Source organism: Artemia sp. Qi Xiang Cuo, unplaced genomic scaffold (genome assembly GCF_049724085.1).
Source record: "Artemia sp. Qi Xiang Cuo unplaced genomic scaffold, ASM4972408v1 HiC_scaffold_3179, whole genome shotgun sequence".
Classification (NCBI taxonomy): Eukaryota; Metazoa; Arthropoda; class Branchiopoda; order Anostraca; family Artemiidae; genus Artemia; species Artemia sp. Qi Xiang Cuo.
This window is the reverse complement of record NW_028300573.1, coordinates 1-19,565: the sequence shown is the minus strand read 5'-3', so window position 1 is coordinate 19,565 and position 19,565 is coordinate 1. Positions and strand designations below refer to the sequence as shown.

At 35.3% G+C, this 19,565-nt stretch overlaps 1 protein-coding gene across 1 annotated transcript; it reads left to right on the top strand.

The window, feature by feature from the left end:
- Positions 1–716: 716 nt before the first annotated feature.
- LOC148938522 (lysosomal thioesterase PPT2 homolog) lies at positions 717–17,287 on the top strand (the record flags this gene model as incomplete). Its single annotated transcript, XM_089107728.1, has 3 exons — positions 717–824; positions 8,872–9,145; positions 15,989–17,287. Coding segments are annotated over 3 exons (581 nt in total), but the record flags the coding sequence as incomplete, so codon positions are not given.
- Positions 17,288–19,565: the final 2,278 nt, after the last annotated feature.

The following is a 19,565-nucleotide window of genomic DNA, read 5'->3' as shown; positions in this document are numbered from 1 at the left end:
AAGAAAAGTAAAGAACTCCATTTAACCAAAAATGAGCAAAAATAAAATCAAAAACCACAAGTCAGCATCGATAAATAAATGAAACCCAAAACGAACAGAAATTACGATAAATTACCGAGTGAATCTCAAAACGAGCAGAAATTAATATGAGTAGGGCTCAAAACCCCTATGCCTTTCCAAGGCCAGAACATAAATTGCACTTTACTGAAAAAAATCAAATGTATTTAATTTTATAGCTTTAATAAATCAAATATTAATAACATTTTGATTAATAAATATCAGTATTTGTATATTAAACTAACAATGCACATTCATTTGTAATATGTTAAAATCTGGCTTTAATCCACGAAGGTGGTTTGCACAAGGATTACCGTGTTTTTCTTCATTTTCAGTCACTCGTTTCATGTTTGTAGTAGAAACTTGTAATTGGTGAAGTTTTTTTTTTATGGATTTCCACCTCAACTTCGTTCATGATTTCGACTTTGAAGGGGAAGTCTATTTTTGAGATAGAAAAGGTTTCTTACTGGGGTAAATGTCCTACAGCTATTATAATTCTGAAATTTTGATTTTCATTTTCTAACCATGTTCGATTGGTATAGAAATCAATTTTCTAATGGTAAAATTTTCAATGGTATCAATTTTCTAATGGTATAAAAAATTGTATGGTACTATTGAACTGCACGTATGTTTTTATCTAATTCCTTTCATTATTGCAGGTTATTCGCAAGGTGGGCTAATTGCTAGAGCTGTTATTGAAGCTTTTCCCGATATCCCTGTATCATCTTTCATCTCCTTGTCGTCTCCTCAATGCGGACAATATGGAGGTATTTTTATTGTTTCTATTTTTCACATAACCAACTCTAGACTCAATTGCAGATTCTGCTCTACGCTTTGCCTGTGTGGTACAATCTTGTGTTTAATTTTGTGTTTTGTTTTATATCCCAGGTTCCCAAAGTGAGGATTGCCTAGGGGCGTTTGAGGTTTTTTATAAGGGGTAACGGGGGTGCTCAATAATATAATGTATTATTGTGTGGAATAATAATAAATATAACAGGTTGTTCAATTTTAGTGGCGAGAAATCATACTGAGGAAGGGCGTTTTCAAGGAAAAGACAACGGAATTTTCAACACTTGATGCTAAAAAAAGAAAATTTCTTCAATTGATGTCAAGAAGATGAACTCGCTTTGGGAGACAAACATTTTTATTGCCCTTCCCCTCTATTGTGTTTAAATAGCAAGATCACTAGGGTTATTTACTAGTTTCCTGGGCGAATAAGTGTTTTTTGAGCCTTTCTGCTAAGTAGGCTACTGTCAAAGCATATAAAAAGATAAAATCATTCTCGTACTGTCAGTAGTACTCGCTGAAACTATTTTTTCTGGTTGTTTCAGTTCTTCAAGGTAGATTTCCTTATAATAACTAAATAATGAAAATTAACACTTGTACCATCTATTGGTTTCTACCAGACACCATTTTAATGTCAATCAGAATCATGACAATAAAATGGAATACTGGAGAACCACAAAAGCTAAAAGAAAAAGAGGAATGAAATACAAAAACAGGGCGAAACCCAGAGGAGAGCAGACGGGAGAAACAGAATGAAATTAAGGATAAAAAATTGTAGGACTGGTCTTTTTCATGTATACACGAGGAATGGGGGTGTTCCCCCAAATTCTTTTGAGTTGTTGAAAATCCTGGTACTATTTGTCCCACCCATCATCCTTACAAGTCTCTACTTTATGCACCCATAACACATTAACAAATTTTAAATTGCCATTTCAACAAATGTTTAAGGTATATTTTTGTCTTCAATGTTGAAAACTTTGAAATATAATCTAGAGATATCATCATTTTAAGGATCCCATTTCAGAAATCCTTGCAAGGAATTATACTGGAATTATTCTCATTTTTTATATGGTCGTCCCAAATGAAAAGCAAGTGTTTCCTATACTATTTCCTGTAACTTAATCTTGGCTTACCACATTCTCAAAATATTCTGCCCATCTCTCTTTAACTCTCTCCTTATCCCTAATTGTGACCCCATTCCTATCTTTAACTAGGACAAGTCAGATTGACCTTAATTTATTAACATGCTGGTACAATAATTCACTATTATGTCGTCTGGGTATATTTTCCAGATCTTCAGCAATTTTATCCATGGTCACCAATTCACACATCCTGAATTCATATTTTAAATGCTTTATTCACTTTCTTTACATTCCTTTTATTTTCATTTAATCTATCACTCAAATAATTCTTGTACAAGCCCCTCCTCCTCTCTATTAAACATAAACCATTTTCACTAATATTACTTGCTGCATTTCTAACTTTCTTCCCTAAGACATCATCAGCGACTTCGCAAACTATTCCATCCTTCTTCTACATTTTAGATTTTAGACTATCCGGTTTGTATTCAACTGTTCCTGGAAAGTTTCTCTCAAATTCTCATCCTGGAGTGTACCAACGATATAACTTTCCGGAAGATAGTTACTCTTCATAAATTTCAGTTTTAGATAACCCTAGACACTACTGGATTGTTATCTTTACTTTTAACATAAAGAACTGCACTTCTGTATACCCTAGTATCTTGTATCGACTCTGCCAGTTTTCGGTTTACAATAACATAATCAATAAGATAAGATATAATCAATAAATAAATCATGATCATAGAAGGCCCTTTTATGATCAAATACTGTATTAACTGTTATAACTAGATTGTTATACCTACAAAATTGCTATAGTCTGTAACCATTACTGTTTTCGTTTCCAACACTAAATTTACTTTGGCTAGGATACCATCTATCCCTATTTCTACCAACATGGGCATTAGAATCCTCTGATAAAAGTACCATATTTCCACCTGGGATACTTTTTATATGTTCTTCAGCTGCAAGTAAAATTCATCTGAGTCACTACTATATTCATCAGTTGGTTCTACGAGCCATATACTACTATGACTTATACCCTGCATTTTTTAGTCAAAAAATAAGTGACTAGTATTCTATTATTAATAGCTTCCCAACCTAAAAAGGACTTAGTAGCTTCCTTATTCACCATGAGCTCTTCTCGTTGCCTGTGCATTCCATTCTTCCTGCCTGAGTAAATACATTCTATATCACCTAATTCATGTTTCCTAACCCTGGGATATGAGTTTCTGAAACTCCTAAGAAGTTTAGTTTGAAGAGTAATTCGTCTGTCTAAATGTCGATACAATAGTTGTTTTCTAACGTTGCAATTTTTATATTATTTAAATCATTGAAATTATTATGGCCTCAGGAAAAGCGATGGTCCCAGAACCAGTGCAGGACAGGGACTAACACCTCTTCTCAAGTCCATATCAAGCACGTAAGCTGGCTTAGAACCGGACAGCAAGAAGTCCCTGTGACCAGCAGTACGAACGGAGGAATTGTGCAATCCTGGGGCCATCTTGGTCACAGCATAGTTTTGCACAACTCTTCTATCTACAAGAGTCAAAATCCTGATCAAGCAATCTCAAGCCTATTACCTCCAATTCATTATATATTCATGCCTATAAATATTATTCTACTATGATAGAATAGTTATCTATATGGCAATCCATAATAGATAAGTTAGTTAGGTAGAGGTGTTCCAGCCCAGAAAAGTCTACCAAAATAGACCAAACCCAGAAGAATTATCCATTAATCAGAATCCAGTGTTATTGCTGTGTCGTTTACTAGGGTATAATTTCCTCGATGGGCGCCACTCCTCAAGGTCACCCTGCTGCGCTGTTAGTAGTAAAGGTTTAGGTTAGGAAAATTTGTGAAAGGTTCAAGTTCAAGTTCTTTTAATTTCTCATTAAATCACTACAAGACAAAATAACACTCGTACAATATGAATCAATGGAAAAGAAAATATTTACAGAGGGTGCCTACACAGTGAGTTATACTCGAAAACAGGCACCCTAAAAAAAAATAAAAAAAAATAATAATAATAACAAATGATGAAAAGAAATAATAATACGTTAGATATACTCGGAAGAAAAATGAGACACCACACTGAACCCAAAGCCCACACCTCAAATCGATATATTACCACATAATTAAAATTTTATCAACAATAGCACCGGCCTACATGACTTCAAATAAATAAATAATTATCTATAATTGCTTATTAGATATAGTTTGAATTTAGCTTTATAAACTGGAATAGAAAAACGCGAATCTATATTACTTTCATAAATATTCCAGAACTTTATTGTTGAATTTTTAGGAGAAAATCTGGACCTTTCATTTTGAATTCTAGGGCAAGGTAATTTGGCTGAACTTCTTCTCTAACAATAATTATTCTGGACAAAAGAAACTAAAGAAAATTTACTAGAATTTAAAGCCAATGGTAATAATTCTTTTATTTGTTTTAGTCTGAAAAGGACACAATGTACAGGAAGGACTAGATCAACTGGCAATATTCTTAAAAATGTATAAAGGCTCTTAGTAGGGGATTTATCGGGGAGGGAAGATGGGGAAGGAAGGAGTGCTTTTAACGTACGAAGGGCATTATTTTGAAGACGTTGAAGGGGCTTAATTTGAGATTTGAAAGTATTTAAATAAGCAATCAGACAATAATTAAAATAAGAATGGATTAGAGAAGAATAAAATGACATAAGAATAGGGAAAGGGAGCTGAAATTTTCGATACCACACTAACCCCACATTCCTTCCTAGCTGTATCCTTAGCCTATCAAGATGCAGTTTCCAAGATAAATTTTCATCAACTGTTAGTCCTAGATACTTACAAGCCTCCTTCCTGGCAATAGTAACTAGTTCTCCGTTAAAACGGACAGATATTTGAGAAATCGACGGTACGGCATGTGAAATTCGAGAGAAGATGATAAAATGGGTCTTCGAAAAGTTTAAGATCATGAGGTTGTCAGTAAACCACTGTAATAGCTTCTTTAGACCAAAACAGAGGTTTTCTCTGACGGATGATTCATCTGTACCTGTGACAGAATTAGCCGTGTCGTCTGCGAATAGTAAAGCAAGTCCATCATTGGTGATAGTGTCCAGAAGGTCATTGGCGTATATTAAAAATAGTAGTGGTCCAAGAATTGAACCTTGTGGTACTCCAACCTTTTCAGAACATGGCGTTTTTGCCGATCTTACTGCACCTCCATCCACAAATTCATTCCAACCACTGAGGTAAGACTGGATGAGTAAGAGAGCATTATCTCTTATTCCGCAGTTGTCAAGCTTATCCAGAAGAATCAGATGACAAATTGTGTCAAACACTTTTTTTACATCCACAAATATTGTAGCTGGTATCACATCATGGTCCATCGCATCATTCAAAAATTTTAGCAAAACCAATATAGAATGTTCAGTTGAATGCCCAGACCTAAATCAACTGATACTTGTTGAAGAAGTAAGACTTAGTCAGATAATTCATCAGTCTGTTGTAGATGCAACACTCCATAATTTTCGAAAAAGCAGAGAGAATAGAGATAGGGCGGTAGTTTGAAGGCAGCTAAAATCAGGGTCGACCCTGATGCCACAATGAGGCCATGCAAGCAGGATTTTCCTGTCAGGGATGGAACAGAGAAAAGAGCTTATGACAGAGCAGATACTCAAACCATCTCACATCTGAACAGCTCCACCTTTTTATACCCAGCCTATTCTTTTCAAGGTATCTCCTTGAAGATATCATGGTATCTGTGTGGTATCTCATAGGAAATTTGAAGGAAGGTAGGAAGTGAAACATATATTTCATGTTTTGTTGTACTGAAAAATTATATTGAGTTCTATAGTTTCGTCGCCTAAGATAAAGACCGTTTCGTAAGGTTTATTTTGTATCTGAAAAAAACAACTAAAAACTAATAACAATTAATTAAAAAAATAAGTTTTTTTTATGGAAGTAAAGAGCTAAGTAGAAACTTAAAACGAGAGGAAATAATTGCTTCGCAGATTATGATAAGATAAGATAAGTTTTATTCTTCATTAAATACACATACAATATTACATGTTATTAATCCCTCAAAGGCTCATTGGCCTGTACAAAGAGGGACGACACATGAATTACATACTCAGAGATAAAAAACAAGAGAAAAATTTAAAATGATTACTTACTCACATATGAAGGAGAAGAAAAGAAAATATAGATAAAATGGAAACTATAGAAAAAATTAGAATAAATAAACTAAATTTATTAATTATATTAAATAGACTCAAAAAGAAAAATAATAATAAAAAAAAAAAAAAAAAAAAAAAATTATATTATTATTATTATAAGCGAATTCCTATCGTCGAAACAGAATTATGTGTATTGTCAGGTAGAACCAACATCATAATAGCTGTTACGATATTATTCATAGCTCTTATCCAAGATATTAAAATATCATAACTTAAGCCATGTACAGCCCTTTTAAGCTTATATTTAAAACTATATAAATTCCAGTTCAATCAGCTCTGCTTATTTCTGAGTCTAGGTAGCAAAATTGACGTTTATGGGTTATTTCAGTCATAAGGCTTATAATTATTGGACTGTAATAAAATGGTGCAAAAGCAATAAAATTTAACCCGTCTTCATGAATGCTACTCCTTAGTGAACTATACAAGTTTCAGCAATAAATATTGATAGTCATACCTGAGGTCTGGGAGTCATAGCGCAGAGAAGACCACCATAAAACAGAACTAAAAATTCAGGGGACATCAACTCCACAAAAAATTTAAAAAAAAAAAAAAAAAAAAAAAAAAATTATTCAGTTTGAATTATGTAAGACATATCTACAAAACCAGCTCAAATAAACTGACTCATGATATTTCCCTATATTCGTAGAGTTCTAAAAACTAGCGCTTTACTGAGAACTAGGATTGCTTGAGTTTTTATAGAATTATAAAAACTCTATTTTTATAGAGAATTATAATTTTATACTAATCGTTATCGATATTTTGGATGGTGAAAGACTACTGAGAATTTAAATTAGTAAATTAGTCTTTTATTTTCTGCAGACTACTTAGGGACTTTTCAGCTCCTAAGAGAGCATTCTTTTTTTGCGTCGATTTTATGTTTTCAGTAAAGTTCTAGTTTTCTAGAATTCCACAAATATTGAGGAATATCACGAGTCACTTTATTTGAGCTAGTTTTATAGACATTTGATACATAATCAGCGAAGCAAATTATTTCTGTTCGTTATAAGTTTCTCACAAGAAAAAAAGTCTTCAGCAGTGGCTTTCGGTATTGATTATGATGCTAATTACTAAGTTATATTGAAAAAGATGATAGTTGCTGAATTTTGATTCGAAACCAGGAATGCGTGGAGCGGTTGAGGAGGGGGCTATCTCCTGTAGTCTTTATCATTTTCCAATTTTTCTGAAATGCTTACTGTAGTGTTAATATAAACTGCCTGTTTTTGTTTTGTTTTGACAAATTTGACCCGCCACCCCCTGAATTGAATTCCTGCATTTTTTAGATGTCACCAATAGATGGACCTAGGTAGATTGCGTTATATTGGATATCAAACAGTTCGTGTTAACGAACTGTAAGTAAGGAGCGACCCGGCTCAATAGTAACCGAAACTTGAAAACAACGGAGTCCTGATACCGGTACATACATCAAAAGAATCGAATTTTTATGCTGATTTCAAATATGCAAGTTTTGTTAAGTTTAGTCTTACCCATCAAAGGTTACCTAAGAAAATTTTGCCTGATTTCCGAAAAAGGGGAACCCCCCCCCTAAAAGTCATAGAATCTTAATAGAAATCATAACACCAGTTTCAGCGTATCAGAGAACCCTACTGCCGAGGTTTCAAGCTCCTATATGAAAAGAACACGCGGAATTTTTTATTTTTTTGCCAGATGAAAGATCACGGATGCGTTTTTTTTTTTTTTTTTTTTTTTTTTTTTTTTCAGGGGTGATCATATCGACCCAGTGATCCTAGTGTATCGTGAGAGGGTTCATTCGAACGTAAATTAAAAGTTCTAGTTCCCTATTTAAGTGACAAAAAAATGCCGGGCATCTAGCCCCCTCCCACGCCCCATTTTTCCTCAAAATCGTCCGATCAAAATTTTGAGATTGCCATTTTGTTCAGCATAGTTGAAAGACCGAATAACAATGCCTTTGGAGACATCATGACCCCTCACGGGGATAATCTTCCAGGGGTAGGGAAGTTTCCAGGTTGTGAATTTTTCAGGGGAAATTTTACACTAGGGGATTTTGCCAGAATTCTTACACGAATTTTTTTGTATTACTTTCTCTTTACCGACTCAATTTTACGCGTGGAGATGTTAAGGGTAATTGTCCGGGGTAAATTTTCACCAGGGGATAATTTTCTAGAGAATAAATCCATAGGAAGGTGGGATTTTTTCAGGAAGGTGTTGTTAGATTCTCTGGCACTATTTAAAAAACGATCAGAAATTAAATAAAAGAGGAAACAAGGATTTTCAAGTAAAAGTAAGGAGCAACATTGCAACTTAAAACAAACAGAAATTATTAAGCATATGAGGTAGGTTGCTCTTCCTCAACACGTCGCTCTTTACGCTAAAGTTTGAATTCTGTCCCAATTTTTTAAGAACGATTCCCGAAACACTCTTCGTTTAATTAGAATAATAAGAAGTTTTATTTTTTAAAGTACTAAAAAAAATTTAGCGTAAAGAGCGAGGTGTGGAGGAGGAGCAACCCCCCTTCATATGTAATAATTTCTATTCGTTTTTAGTTTTAATGTTGCTCCTTACTTTCAGTTGAAAAAACTTATTTTGTTTTATTTAATCATACTAGAACAATGAAACATTTACATGATGCATTTTTCATGCGAGAAGTCTGATATATCTGTATGTGTCAGCTATTAAAATACTGTTTTTTGGAAATAAATTTCTTTTTTCATCATAAAGTATCTTTGTATGGATTACATAGTTTGTTCTTTCAGATGAGTTTCTACGCATCATTTTTCCACACTTTGTCAAGAAAACAGTTTATAAAGTATTTTATTCAAGCTTAGGACAAACGACTTCCGTCGCTAACTATTGGAAAGACCCTCATCATACAAAGGAGTATCTAGAATATTCTGAATTTCTGCCCTATTTGAATAACGAGCTCGAGTCTCCTGATAGTTGGATATACAAACAAAGTATCATGAAGCTAAAAAGAATGGTACTTATTGGAGGACCTGACGATGGTGTAATTACTCCATGGCAATCTAGGTGATGCTTTTTTCAGTAAATATTTTTTTTAGCAGTTATTACTAAAATGTGATCTGAGAAATCCTCTAAAAAAAAAAAAAGAAAAAATTGGGTATGCTATAAGCATGCTATTTGAGGCGTATGACGATCTCCATAGGAAATCTCTTCTTATCCACTCTTCTAATCTTATGCGTTTTTTGAGGTAGAAAGAGGGTATGAGACCTAAAAACCAAAAAACTGTAACACTTTTCGTACTCTGACATCTTTCACATCTGTTTTGTTTCCCTTCAGAGCAAGGATGTCAAATCTGTTAAATACGTAAAGCGATGAAGGTGGCAGGAATTTTCTAATTTAAAGCAAACGTGAAACAGAATGAACAGGTTACAGTTTCATGTTTTTTTTCCTGGACATAGTCGCCTGTGTTACTTCACGACTTTTACCCAAAGAAAAAAGTTTCTGCAACAGATCACGAAACTTGGAACTGGAGGTCTAGGGTTTCCTAGTATATGATCTTTTTTTAGTCAGAATATCCTCTTTTCCAAGAATATTCTACTAAGAATCTCGTTTTTAGTTTTTACAGATTTTTGGTAATTTCAGTGTGTCACTTATAATTCTCACTCACCTCTGAAATTATGAAAATTCAAGGCGCATCTTTTGTTTTTACCTGCGAGGATATCTCCTTTTCTGTCTCGTAAGAACAAATTTGGATATCCTATCTTAAACTTGTTTTAAAAAAACAAGATTTTTGAGCTGAATTAAAGCCCAGAATAAAACATGAGAAAAAAAAACGTATCTAATTTCTGACGATCCGAGAATATCTTATCATGGGCAGCGCAATAACGCTGCCTAAGTAAAGAACGATGTGGGTACAATGTATTATTTATTTTTTTTTCGTTGTCTTAGACCAGAGCACTTCGTTTAGAAGGAGTTGTCTTAGAAACTTCGAAAAGGGCTCATTCAATCGGAAATTAGAGTGGCTTGTGCCCTTTTTAATAGTCGAAAGTGATTGGAAGGCAACAAACACCCCTTCCACGCCCACCATTTCCCGAAACACATCCAATCAAATTTTTGAGATAGCCATTTTGTTCAGTATAGTTGATTTCCAGATAGAAATTATGTTTTTGAGGAGGACACTCCCCCACAGCCTTCAGGGTAAGAGTTGTAAGTTATGCCCTGGGGGCATATAAGGTTTTTATAGAAGGCGTTGTCGTAGAAACTTCAAAAAAGGCTCATTCGATTGGAAATTCAAAGGGCTAGAGCCCTTTTTAATAGTCGGATATGATTGGAGGGCAACTAACCCCTCTCTCACGCCCACCTTTTCCCCAAACACATCCAATAAAAATTTTGAGATAGCCATTTTATTCAGCGTAGCTTTAACTTCTGGAAATTAGGTTTTTGAGAATGAACCCCCCCCCCACAGCCCTCAGGGCAAGGGTTGTAAGTTATGCCCTGGGGGCATGTAAGGTTTTCAAAGAAAGTGTTGTCGTAGAAACTTCGAAAAGGGCTCATTCGATTGGAAATTGAAATGCCTAGTGCCCTTTTTAATAGTCGAAAGTGATTGGAAGGCAATTAACATCCCTTCCACGCCCACCATTTCCCAAAACACATCCAATCAAAATTTTGAGTTAGCCATTTTGTTCCACACAGTTTAAAGTTTAGGAAATTATAGCTTTGAGCAGGACACTCCCCCCCACAGTCTTCAGGGCAAGGGTTATAAGTTATGCCCTGGGGGCATATAGGTTTTTATTGAAATCTTTGTCGTAGAAACTTGAAAAAGGGCTCATTCGATTGGAAATTCAAAGGGCTAGTGCCTTTTATAATAATCCAAAGTGATTTAAGGGCAACTAACCCCCCTCTCACGCCCACCTTTTCCCAAACTCATCCAATCAAAATTTTTAGATAGCCATTTTATTCAACGTAGTTGAAAGTTTTGAAAATTAGGTCTTTAAGGATGACAACCCCCCCCCCCCACAGCCATGAGGGCAAGGGTTGTAAGTTATGCCCGGGGGGAATATAAGGTTTTTATTGAAAGCGTTGTCGTAGAAACTTTAAAAGGGCTCATTCAATTGGAAATTGTAAGGGCTTGTGCTTTTTTTAATAGTTGAAAGTGATTTGAGAGCGACTAACGCCCCTCTCACGCCCACCATTTTCCTAAACACATACAATCAAAATTTTGAGGTATCCATTATGTTAAACGTAGTTGAAAGTTCTGGAAATTAGGTATTTTAAGATGATAACCCCCCCCCCCCCAGAGTCCTCAGTGCAAGGGTTGTAAGTTATGCCCTGGGGGCATATAAGGTTTATATAGAAAGTAGTTATAGAAATTTCAAAAAGGGCTCATTTGATTGGAAAATCAAATTGCCCTTTTTTATAATCGAAAGTGAGTGGAGAGTAAATAACCCCCCTCTCACACCCACTATTTTCCCAAAAACATTCAATCAAAGGTTAAAGATAGCCAGTTTGTTTAATGTTGTTTGAAGTTCTGGACATTACGCTTTTAAGGATGGAAATCCCCTCAGAACTCCCAGCGTAAGTATTTTAAAATATACCCTGGGGGCTTTTAAAGTTTTTGTAGATATAGTTGCCGTAAACACTTCAAAAGGGACACTTTCAATCGGAAATTGAGAGGGCTAGTGCCCTTATAATAGCCGAAAGTGATTGAAGGGCACGCCCGCCTTTCCCCCAAACACATCCAATCGAAATTCTCAGACAGCCATTTTGTTCAACGTTGTAGAAAGTTCTGGAAATTAGGTCTTTGAGGATGACAGCCCCCCCCCGCCCCTCAGCCCTCAGGGCAAGGGTTGTAAGTTATGGCCTGGGGGCATATAAGGTTTTTATAGAAAGCGTTGTCGTAGAAACTTCAAAAGGGCTCATTTGAGAGGGGCGACTAACGCCTCTCACGCCCAACATTTCCCAAAACACATCCAATCAAAATTTTGAGATACCCATTTTGTTTAACGTAGTTGAAAGCTCTGGAAGTTAGGTCTTTGAGGATGACAACCAACCTAACAGCCCTTAGGGCAAGGGTTGTAATTTATGCCCTGGGGGCATGTAAGGTTTTCATAGAACGCGTTGTCGTAGAAACTTCAAAAAGGGCTCATTCGATTAGAAATTGAAATAGCTAGTGCCCTTTTTAATAGCCGAAAGGGATTGGAAGGCAACTAACACCCCTTCCACGCCCACCATTTCCCCAAACATACCCAATCATAATTTTGAGATAGCCATTTTGTTCCACGCAGTTTAAGGTTCATGAAATTATATCTTTGAGCAGGACACTCCCCCCCACAGTCTTCAGGGCAAGAGTTTTAAGTTATGCCCTGGGGGCAGACGAGGTTTTTTATTGAAATCTTTGTCGTAGAAACTTGAAAAAGGGCTCATTCGATTGGAAATTCAAAGGGCTAGTGCCCTTTCTAATAATCGAAAGTGATTTAAGGGCAACTAACCCCCCTCTCACGCCCACCTTTTCACCAAACAACTACAATCAAAATTTTTAGAGAGCCATTTTGTTCAACATCGTTTAAAGTTTTTGAGATGAGGTCCTTCAGGATGACAACCCCTCCCCCCCCCCACACCCCTCCGGGCCATGGTGTTCAGTTATGCCCTGGGGGCATATAAGGTTTTTATAGAAAGCGTTGTCGTAGAAACTTCAAAAGGGCTCATTTAATTGGAAATTGAAAGGGCTAGTGCTTTTTTTAATAGTTGAAAGTGATTGGAGAGCGACTAACGCCCCTCTCACGCCCATCATATTCCTGAACACATCCAATCAAAATTTTGAGATTTCCATTTTGTTCAACGTAGTTGAAAGTTCTGGAAATTAGGTCTTTTAAGATGATAACCCCCCCCCCCCCAGAGTCCTCAGTGCAAGGGTTGTAAGTTATGCCCTGGGGGCATATAAGGTTTATATAGAAAGTAGTTATAGAAATTTCAAAAAGGGCTCATTTGATTGAAAATTGAAATTGCCCTTTTTAATAGTCGAAAGTGAGTGACGAGTAGCTAACCCCCCCTCTAGCGCCCACGGTTCCCCCGGAAACATCCATTAAAATTTTAGAGATACCCATGTTGTTCAACAATTTAAATTTCTGGAAATTATTCATTTAATGATGAAAATCCCCCCAGAGCCCCCAAGTAAAATGTTGTAAATTATGCCCAGGGGGCATATAAGGTTTTTATAGATACCATTGCCATAGAAACTTCAAAAGGATCTAATTCAATCGTAAATTGAAAGGTCTAGTGCCTTTTTTAATAGTCAAAAGTGATTGGAGGGTAACTAATTCCCCTCTAACGCCCACCATTCCCCCAAACACATCCAATCAAAATTATCAGATAGCCATTTTGTTCAACGAGAAGAAAATTTCTGGAAATTATGTCTTTGAGGTTGACAGCCCCCCCCCGCCTCCCAGCCCTCAGGGCAAGGGTTGTAAGTTATGTCTTGGGGGCATATAAGGTTTTTATAGAAAGCGTTGTCGTAGAAACTTCAAAAGGGCTCATTTGAGAGGGGCGACTAACGCCTCTCACGCCCACCATTTCCCCAAACACATCCAATCAAAATTTTGAGATAGCCATTTTGTTTAACGTAGTTGAAAGTTCTGGAAATTATGTCTTAGAGGATGACATCCAACCTAACAGCCCTTAGGGTAAGGGTTGTAATTTATGCCCTGGGGGGATATAAGGTGTTTTTAGAAAGCGTTGTCGTTTCAAAAAGGGCTCATTCGATTGGAAATCGAAAGGCCGTGCCCTTTTTAATAGTCGAAAGTGATTGGAAGGCTTGACAGTTTTATAGTAAAGATCAATGTGGGTATAATATATTTTTTTTGTTGTTGTTGTTGTTTTGACCAGGGCACTTCGTATCGAAGGAGTTGTCGTAGGAATTTCGAAAAGCGCTCATTCGATTGAAAATAGAAAGGGCTGATGCCCTTTTAATAGTTGAAAGTGATTGGAGGGCAGCTAATCCTCCCACGCCCACCCTCCCATTTTCCCATTATGTTTAAAAACTAAATGTTACCTTAAAATTAAATAAAAATGCACTGTGTTAATAATAATTACCAATAAAGCATTTCAGCAGTATCCCAAGAACGACAGAGGGTATTATGTTCAAACTTTCGGGGCTACTTCTGCTCTTAAAAGTTAACCAAATCAAAATAGCTTAAGTGTATCCAAGCTATCAAAGAAAGTAAACAGATTTTTTTGCAAATGTTATCAAGTTTTCCATTTCGGGTCATCTAGAGGAGGTATGAAACTAAATTAAACACTACTATTTGTGTCCAGATTTTTAGAAGGGCTTATGTTGTTGAAAATTGCTGAAAATTTTTCTCCAGGATACCTCAAATAGCAGGCCAAACTATAAAGTCTTAAAAAAAACGAAAAGATTTGAAGTATTATTTTCTTTTTCCCTGAAAAGACTATGTCAATATAAAACGAACAGAAATTAATTAAAAAAAACTTTTTCCACAAAATAAGTTTTTCAAAGAAAAGTAAAGAACTCCATTAAACAAAAATGAGCAAAATAAAATCATTTTATCTACCAAGCGTGAAACTACCACAAATCAGCATCCTTAAATAAATGAAACCCAAAACGAACAGAAATTACAGTAAATAACCGAGTCAAACTCAAAACGAGCAGAAATTAACTCCAGTTGGGCTCAAAACCCCTATGCCGTCCCACGACCAGAAAATAATTTCCATTTTACTGAAAAAAAAAATACAAATGAATGTGCATTATCAGTTTAATATGTATTTACTGATATTTATAAATTAAAATGTTAATATTATTTGATTTATTAAAGTTATAAAAGTAAAAACATTTATATTTTTTTCGGTAAAGTGCAAATTATGTTCTAGCCTTGGGAAGGCATAAGGGTTTTGATCCCAACTTATGTTAATTTCTGCTTGTTTTGAGTTTGATTCGCTATTTATTGTAATTTCTGTTCGTTTTGGGTTTCATTTATTTATCGATGCTGATTTGTGGTAGTTTCACGCTTGGTAGGTTATTTGATTTTATTTTTGCTCATTTTTTGTTTAATGGAGTTCTTTACTTTTCTTTGAAAAACTTATTTTGTGGAAAAAGTTTTTTTAATTAATCAGGGAAAAGGGTTAGTTCATATGATGGTTGACGTCAATGGAATTGGCGTTAAATCCCTCGGAGTTTAAAACTGATATAAGTTTCTTGGCATACTTAAGTTCTCCGTTTATTTAAACGGGAATGTCTAGCTTTTGACAGTTACAAGGGTCAAATCAGGAACTTATTGAGAAATGATCAAAATTGACTTATTCGTCAACTTTATTTTTTAGTAATCTTAAATTCGCGGCGCCAAGTATAATTAAATATATGATTTGCCACCAGTCTTTTATTGAGGTTCACATGACTGTTGATCTCAGTCTTAGATTATTTACTTTCTAATTCAGATTATAACAACTGCAGATGATTGTTAAGATTTTAAAGATGATTGTTGATCTGACTCTGATGATCTGATGTTTGATGATCTGATTGTTGATCTGATGTTGATGATTGTTGATCTGATTATAACAACTGCAGATGATTGTTGATCTTAGTCTTAGATTATTTACTTTCTAATTCAGATTATAACAACTGCAGATGATTGTTAAGATTTTAAAAAAGTAATGTTTATTTCTTTGTAGAAGCATTGTTTTGGAACCATTTTGCCTAGTTTTGATGCAAATACCATGTACTGCAAATTGGTGAGAAAGAAGCTGAAATCAAGCTTTAATAAGAATAAAGCTTGAATCCTCGCTCTAGGTTGGTCTGATGCAGATGATTGTTCTACCTTCACTAACTTCAAACTTTTTCGGATTCATCTTTTTGCCAGATAAGAATTTTCATCTAATTAAACGAATTTTCTGTTTCAGTCACTTCGAATGTTTTGATGAATCCGAAAATGTTATTGGTCTACACCAAAGCGACTTGTATGTGCACGACCGTTTAGGCTTGAAGTTCCTAAACGAGACTGGTCGTTTGTTTATTCATTCTGAAGCTGGGATATCGCATCATCAATGGCACAGTAACTATGATATTTTTTTGAAGTGCATACTGCCCTATTTAGATTAATCACTGGTTCATTTCACGGTAATTGTGTTTTGGAGCACCACTTCCGCATTTGTAGTTTTCGCTCCTTCATTTATATATATGCATATATACGTTGTGATTAGAAGCCTGTGTACCTCGGTAACGGGGTAAGGAATGGAAATTCTGAACTTTATTCCGGTATAATGATCATAAAACTGTAAATTCCTCTGAAGTATGGAAAATTTCTAGTAATTTTCAAAAAAAAAAAGAAAAAAAATCATACGCTTATGCCGCTAGTATAAACAGGGGGCAAAATGAAATTGCCCTATCTTTAAAAGCAGACTTATTAGGGATTGTGTAATGTCGGATTCCTTTAGGACGTGGAATTATCTCTTAGAGGTATATGAAAAAGAGAGATATCTAGAAAAATCTGGTGGCCAATATAGAAATTTCGATTTTTTAACGAGTTTATTATTTTATTCAATGAGGTAATCGATTCTTATCGAATTTTCTTGAGTTCTGACAAAGGTCTGTCTCAAATTAAGACTGCAACGAGTCTAGTTATAATCTAGTTCATAGGTAGGGGGAGGGAAGGGGGATCTTTTTATTTGCATATCTCTCAGAAGCGGTTGCCAGGTCTCAGCCAATTTTGACCAGAGTGTAAAGCCTGTATCTTAGTTGTGGTTTTAGAACAGCATCCTACCGCTTTCTGTCTGGACACAATCCGGGCCTGGATTGTTATGCACATGGAGATTTGACATTCCGACAGTTTTTACTGAGCTCCATTAAACTGAAAGACATTGCATAGTCAAAAGACTGAGAACGTAGTTTATTCAGAGGAATTCCTTTCCTTGACAGTGTTCCTATTCATACTTTCTGCCATATCCCTCCAAGTTTTGTCATTAGCATCACTAGCATCTAATAGTCTCTCTCTAGGTGTCCCTTCTGAGTTCGTAATACGGGTTAAAACTGCAAGCTTATCAGAATGTGAAGCCTCAGGTGTTGTATCAGTCATCATAGAATGCAATTCTGAATCCTATACCTCATCAAAGATTTTCTCCCTGATTTTTTCTAAAAAATTTGTAAATGAACTCGTCCTATGAGACCTGTGTTGATAAATAGCTATGTATGTTATGCCATAGTTATACAGTTATACCAAGAATGATTTAACCAAGCTTCAAATACAGGCCTGTTTCTCGCTGAAAGTTGAACAAAGTTGTTTGATCGAGCTTTATTCATTTCCCTGGAAGCACAAGCTTCGAAAGAATTTCGCGGGACTCCTGAATTCCGATTGCTTTTCCATAGTGTTTAAAAACACCATGCACCTAACCTTGTCTCTCACTTTTGGTTTATTCGTGTTATCCAGTAAGGCTTCACTTTAGCAGCTAACCAAGAATAATTTTGACAGGCTAAATATGGACTACCTAGTTTATTCAGACACAAATCTTATACGAGTAAAAATAGATTTTGAAACAAGACGAGTAGCTGCCAAGCCAGTCCCTTCGGATACATGTGACCTTTTGTGAGATCTAACGGAGTCATAAACCCTATTTTTTTTTAAACCAATTGGCTTGTCTTTAAGTGGGACTTGCGACTAAAACTGGGTAGATTTAAAATTAGCAAAGGCTTTTTACCGGCAAGCTTGAAAATCTCCCCGCCCGGGACTAGGTGAAACCAAAATAAATGACAGACACAATTTATCAAAAGGCAGAAGGGCCCCCCCCCCTTCGGGCCTCTCCTTGTGTCAACTAACCTTTGCGGAAGTAAGAGCAGTGTCATATTTACATTCTGACATCGGCGGGTGCAGGGGATCCCTAAATTATTGTAGCCAGAAAATATACTGGAACAAGCTGTCATACCTCAGGTAAAGTTCGTAGGGATTAGGGGTAGGTGTTTTACCTTCGGGGAGTTTATAGCCGATCCGATGTGGGGGATGTGGTGCCTAAATTACTGTCATCAGGAACTCTAATGTTCCAAAACCAAAATTGTTGGAAAGTAAGATTAAACGTTATAGTTTTACCCCTTGATAGTTCGTACCTGATCTAAGCTCTATACGGAGGAAAAGACGATCCCTAAATTCATGCCAGCTGAACAGTAACCTAAAGGGATCTCAACCAAACCTAGTTCGAAATTGCATTTAATATGGTAGTTTTACCTTTGTAAGTCAGGGACCGATTCGACCTTTGTGGGAGAGAAGGAAGGTCAACTCTAGTTCCTTGACGACAAGATAACTTTCAGAAGTCCTTTGGAGTAAGAGCTAGTGTCAAATTTGTGCCTTTTGGGAGGCCCTTATTTTAATTTGGCATTGTTATAATTAAAACAGTGATGATTTTGATAGTGTTTGAAGAATTAAAGAACTTGAACTGTCGCTTTTTCTGAATGAATATTGTTTTAATCTATCTTATTTTCTACGAATGGTGCTTTCTTAAAATTACGAATTGCAGTAAGTAATAAAAAAGGAACGCACAAAAAATAGATTCATTTATCATAAACTTTGTAATTTTTAAAGATGCTTCTTTTATTTTTAATTTGTGTAATTATTTTCCTTCTTGTCAGAATTCAAGCAGTGATACATATATATATGTATATATATATATATATATATATATATATATATATATATATATATATATATATATATATATATATATATATATATATATATATATATATATATATATATGTATTAATCTTAAGAACTTTTGAAAGTGCTTTTACCGCTTTAGTTACATTCGTGTATTCCTTCAAAAAATATGTGTGTTGGTTAAACGTGGGAAATGGGGAAATGGGAGGTATAATGTGTATCAGTCCCTAATTTGATGAAGGGTATATTTTTGACCTAAGGTCAGTGCTAAAATAAGCACTAATAAGCAAGTTGGATTTGGAGAATGTTTTAATTTGAATTTATTATTTCTCTGTGCTAAAATGTTTTTTTTTACGTTGTTTTTTTTTTCAGCTAAAAAGACGGTTTATGCTTTTTGACATGTTACTACGCTTTATGATTTTACTTGGTCTCTTTTATTGATGGTTTTCGTTTTATGCTGTATTTATTGGTAAAATAAATTATTGTTTTATTGAGCTACATTATTTTAATTTAGACTTGAATGAACTAAAATATTTATGTTTAAATGACAGAGATAGAGCTTAGGTAAGACTAAGAGGCCAGTACAAGCAAAAATTTGCACAAGAAATGCTGAAAAAGCAATGCAAAATTTTAACTTAAATGAGTTCGTATTCCACTTTTTTCCCTGTGGTGGAAATAGTAAGGAAAGCTGGAGCTGAACGTCTACGATTATGGGAGTTGGAACGATTAATCTCTTAACAGGAAGCGTGCTAAAGAGGATGGGACGATCTTTATAAGAGGAACAAAAAAAAAGAAAAAAAAAAGAAAGAAGAAAAATCAACAAAAAAATGCCAAGT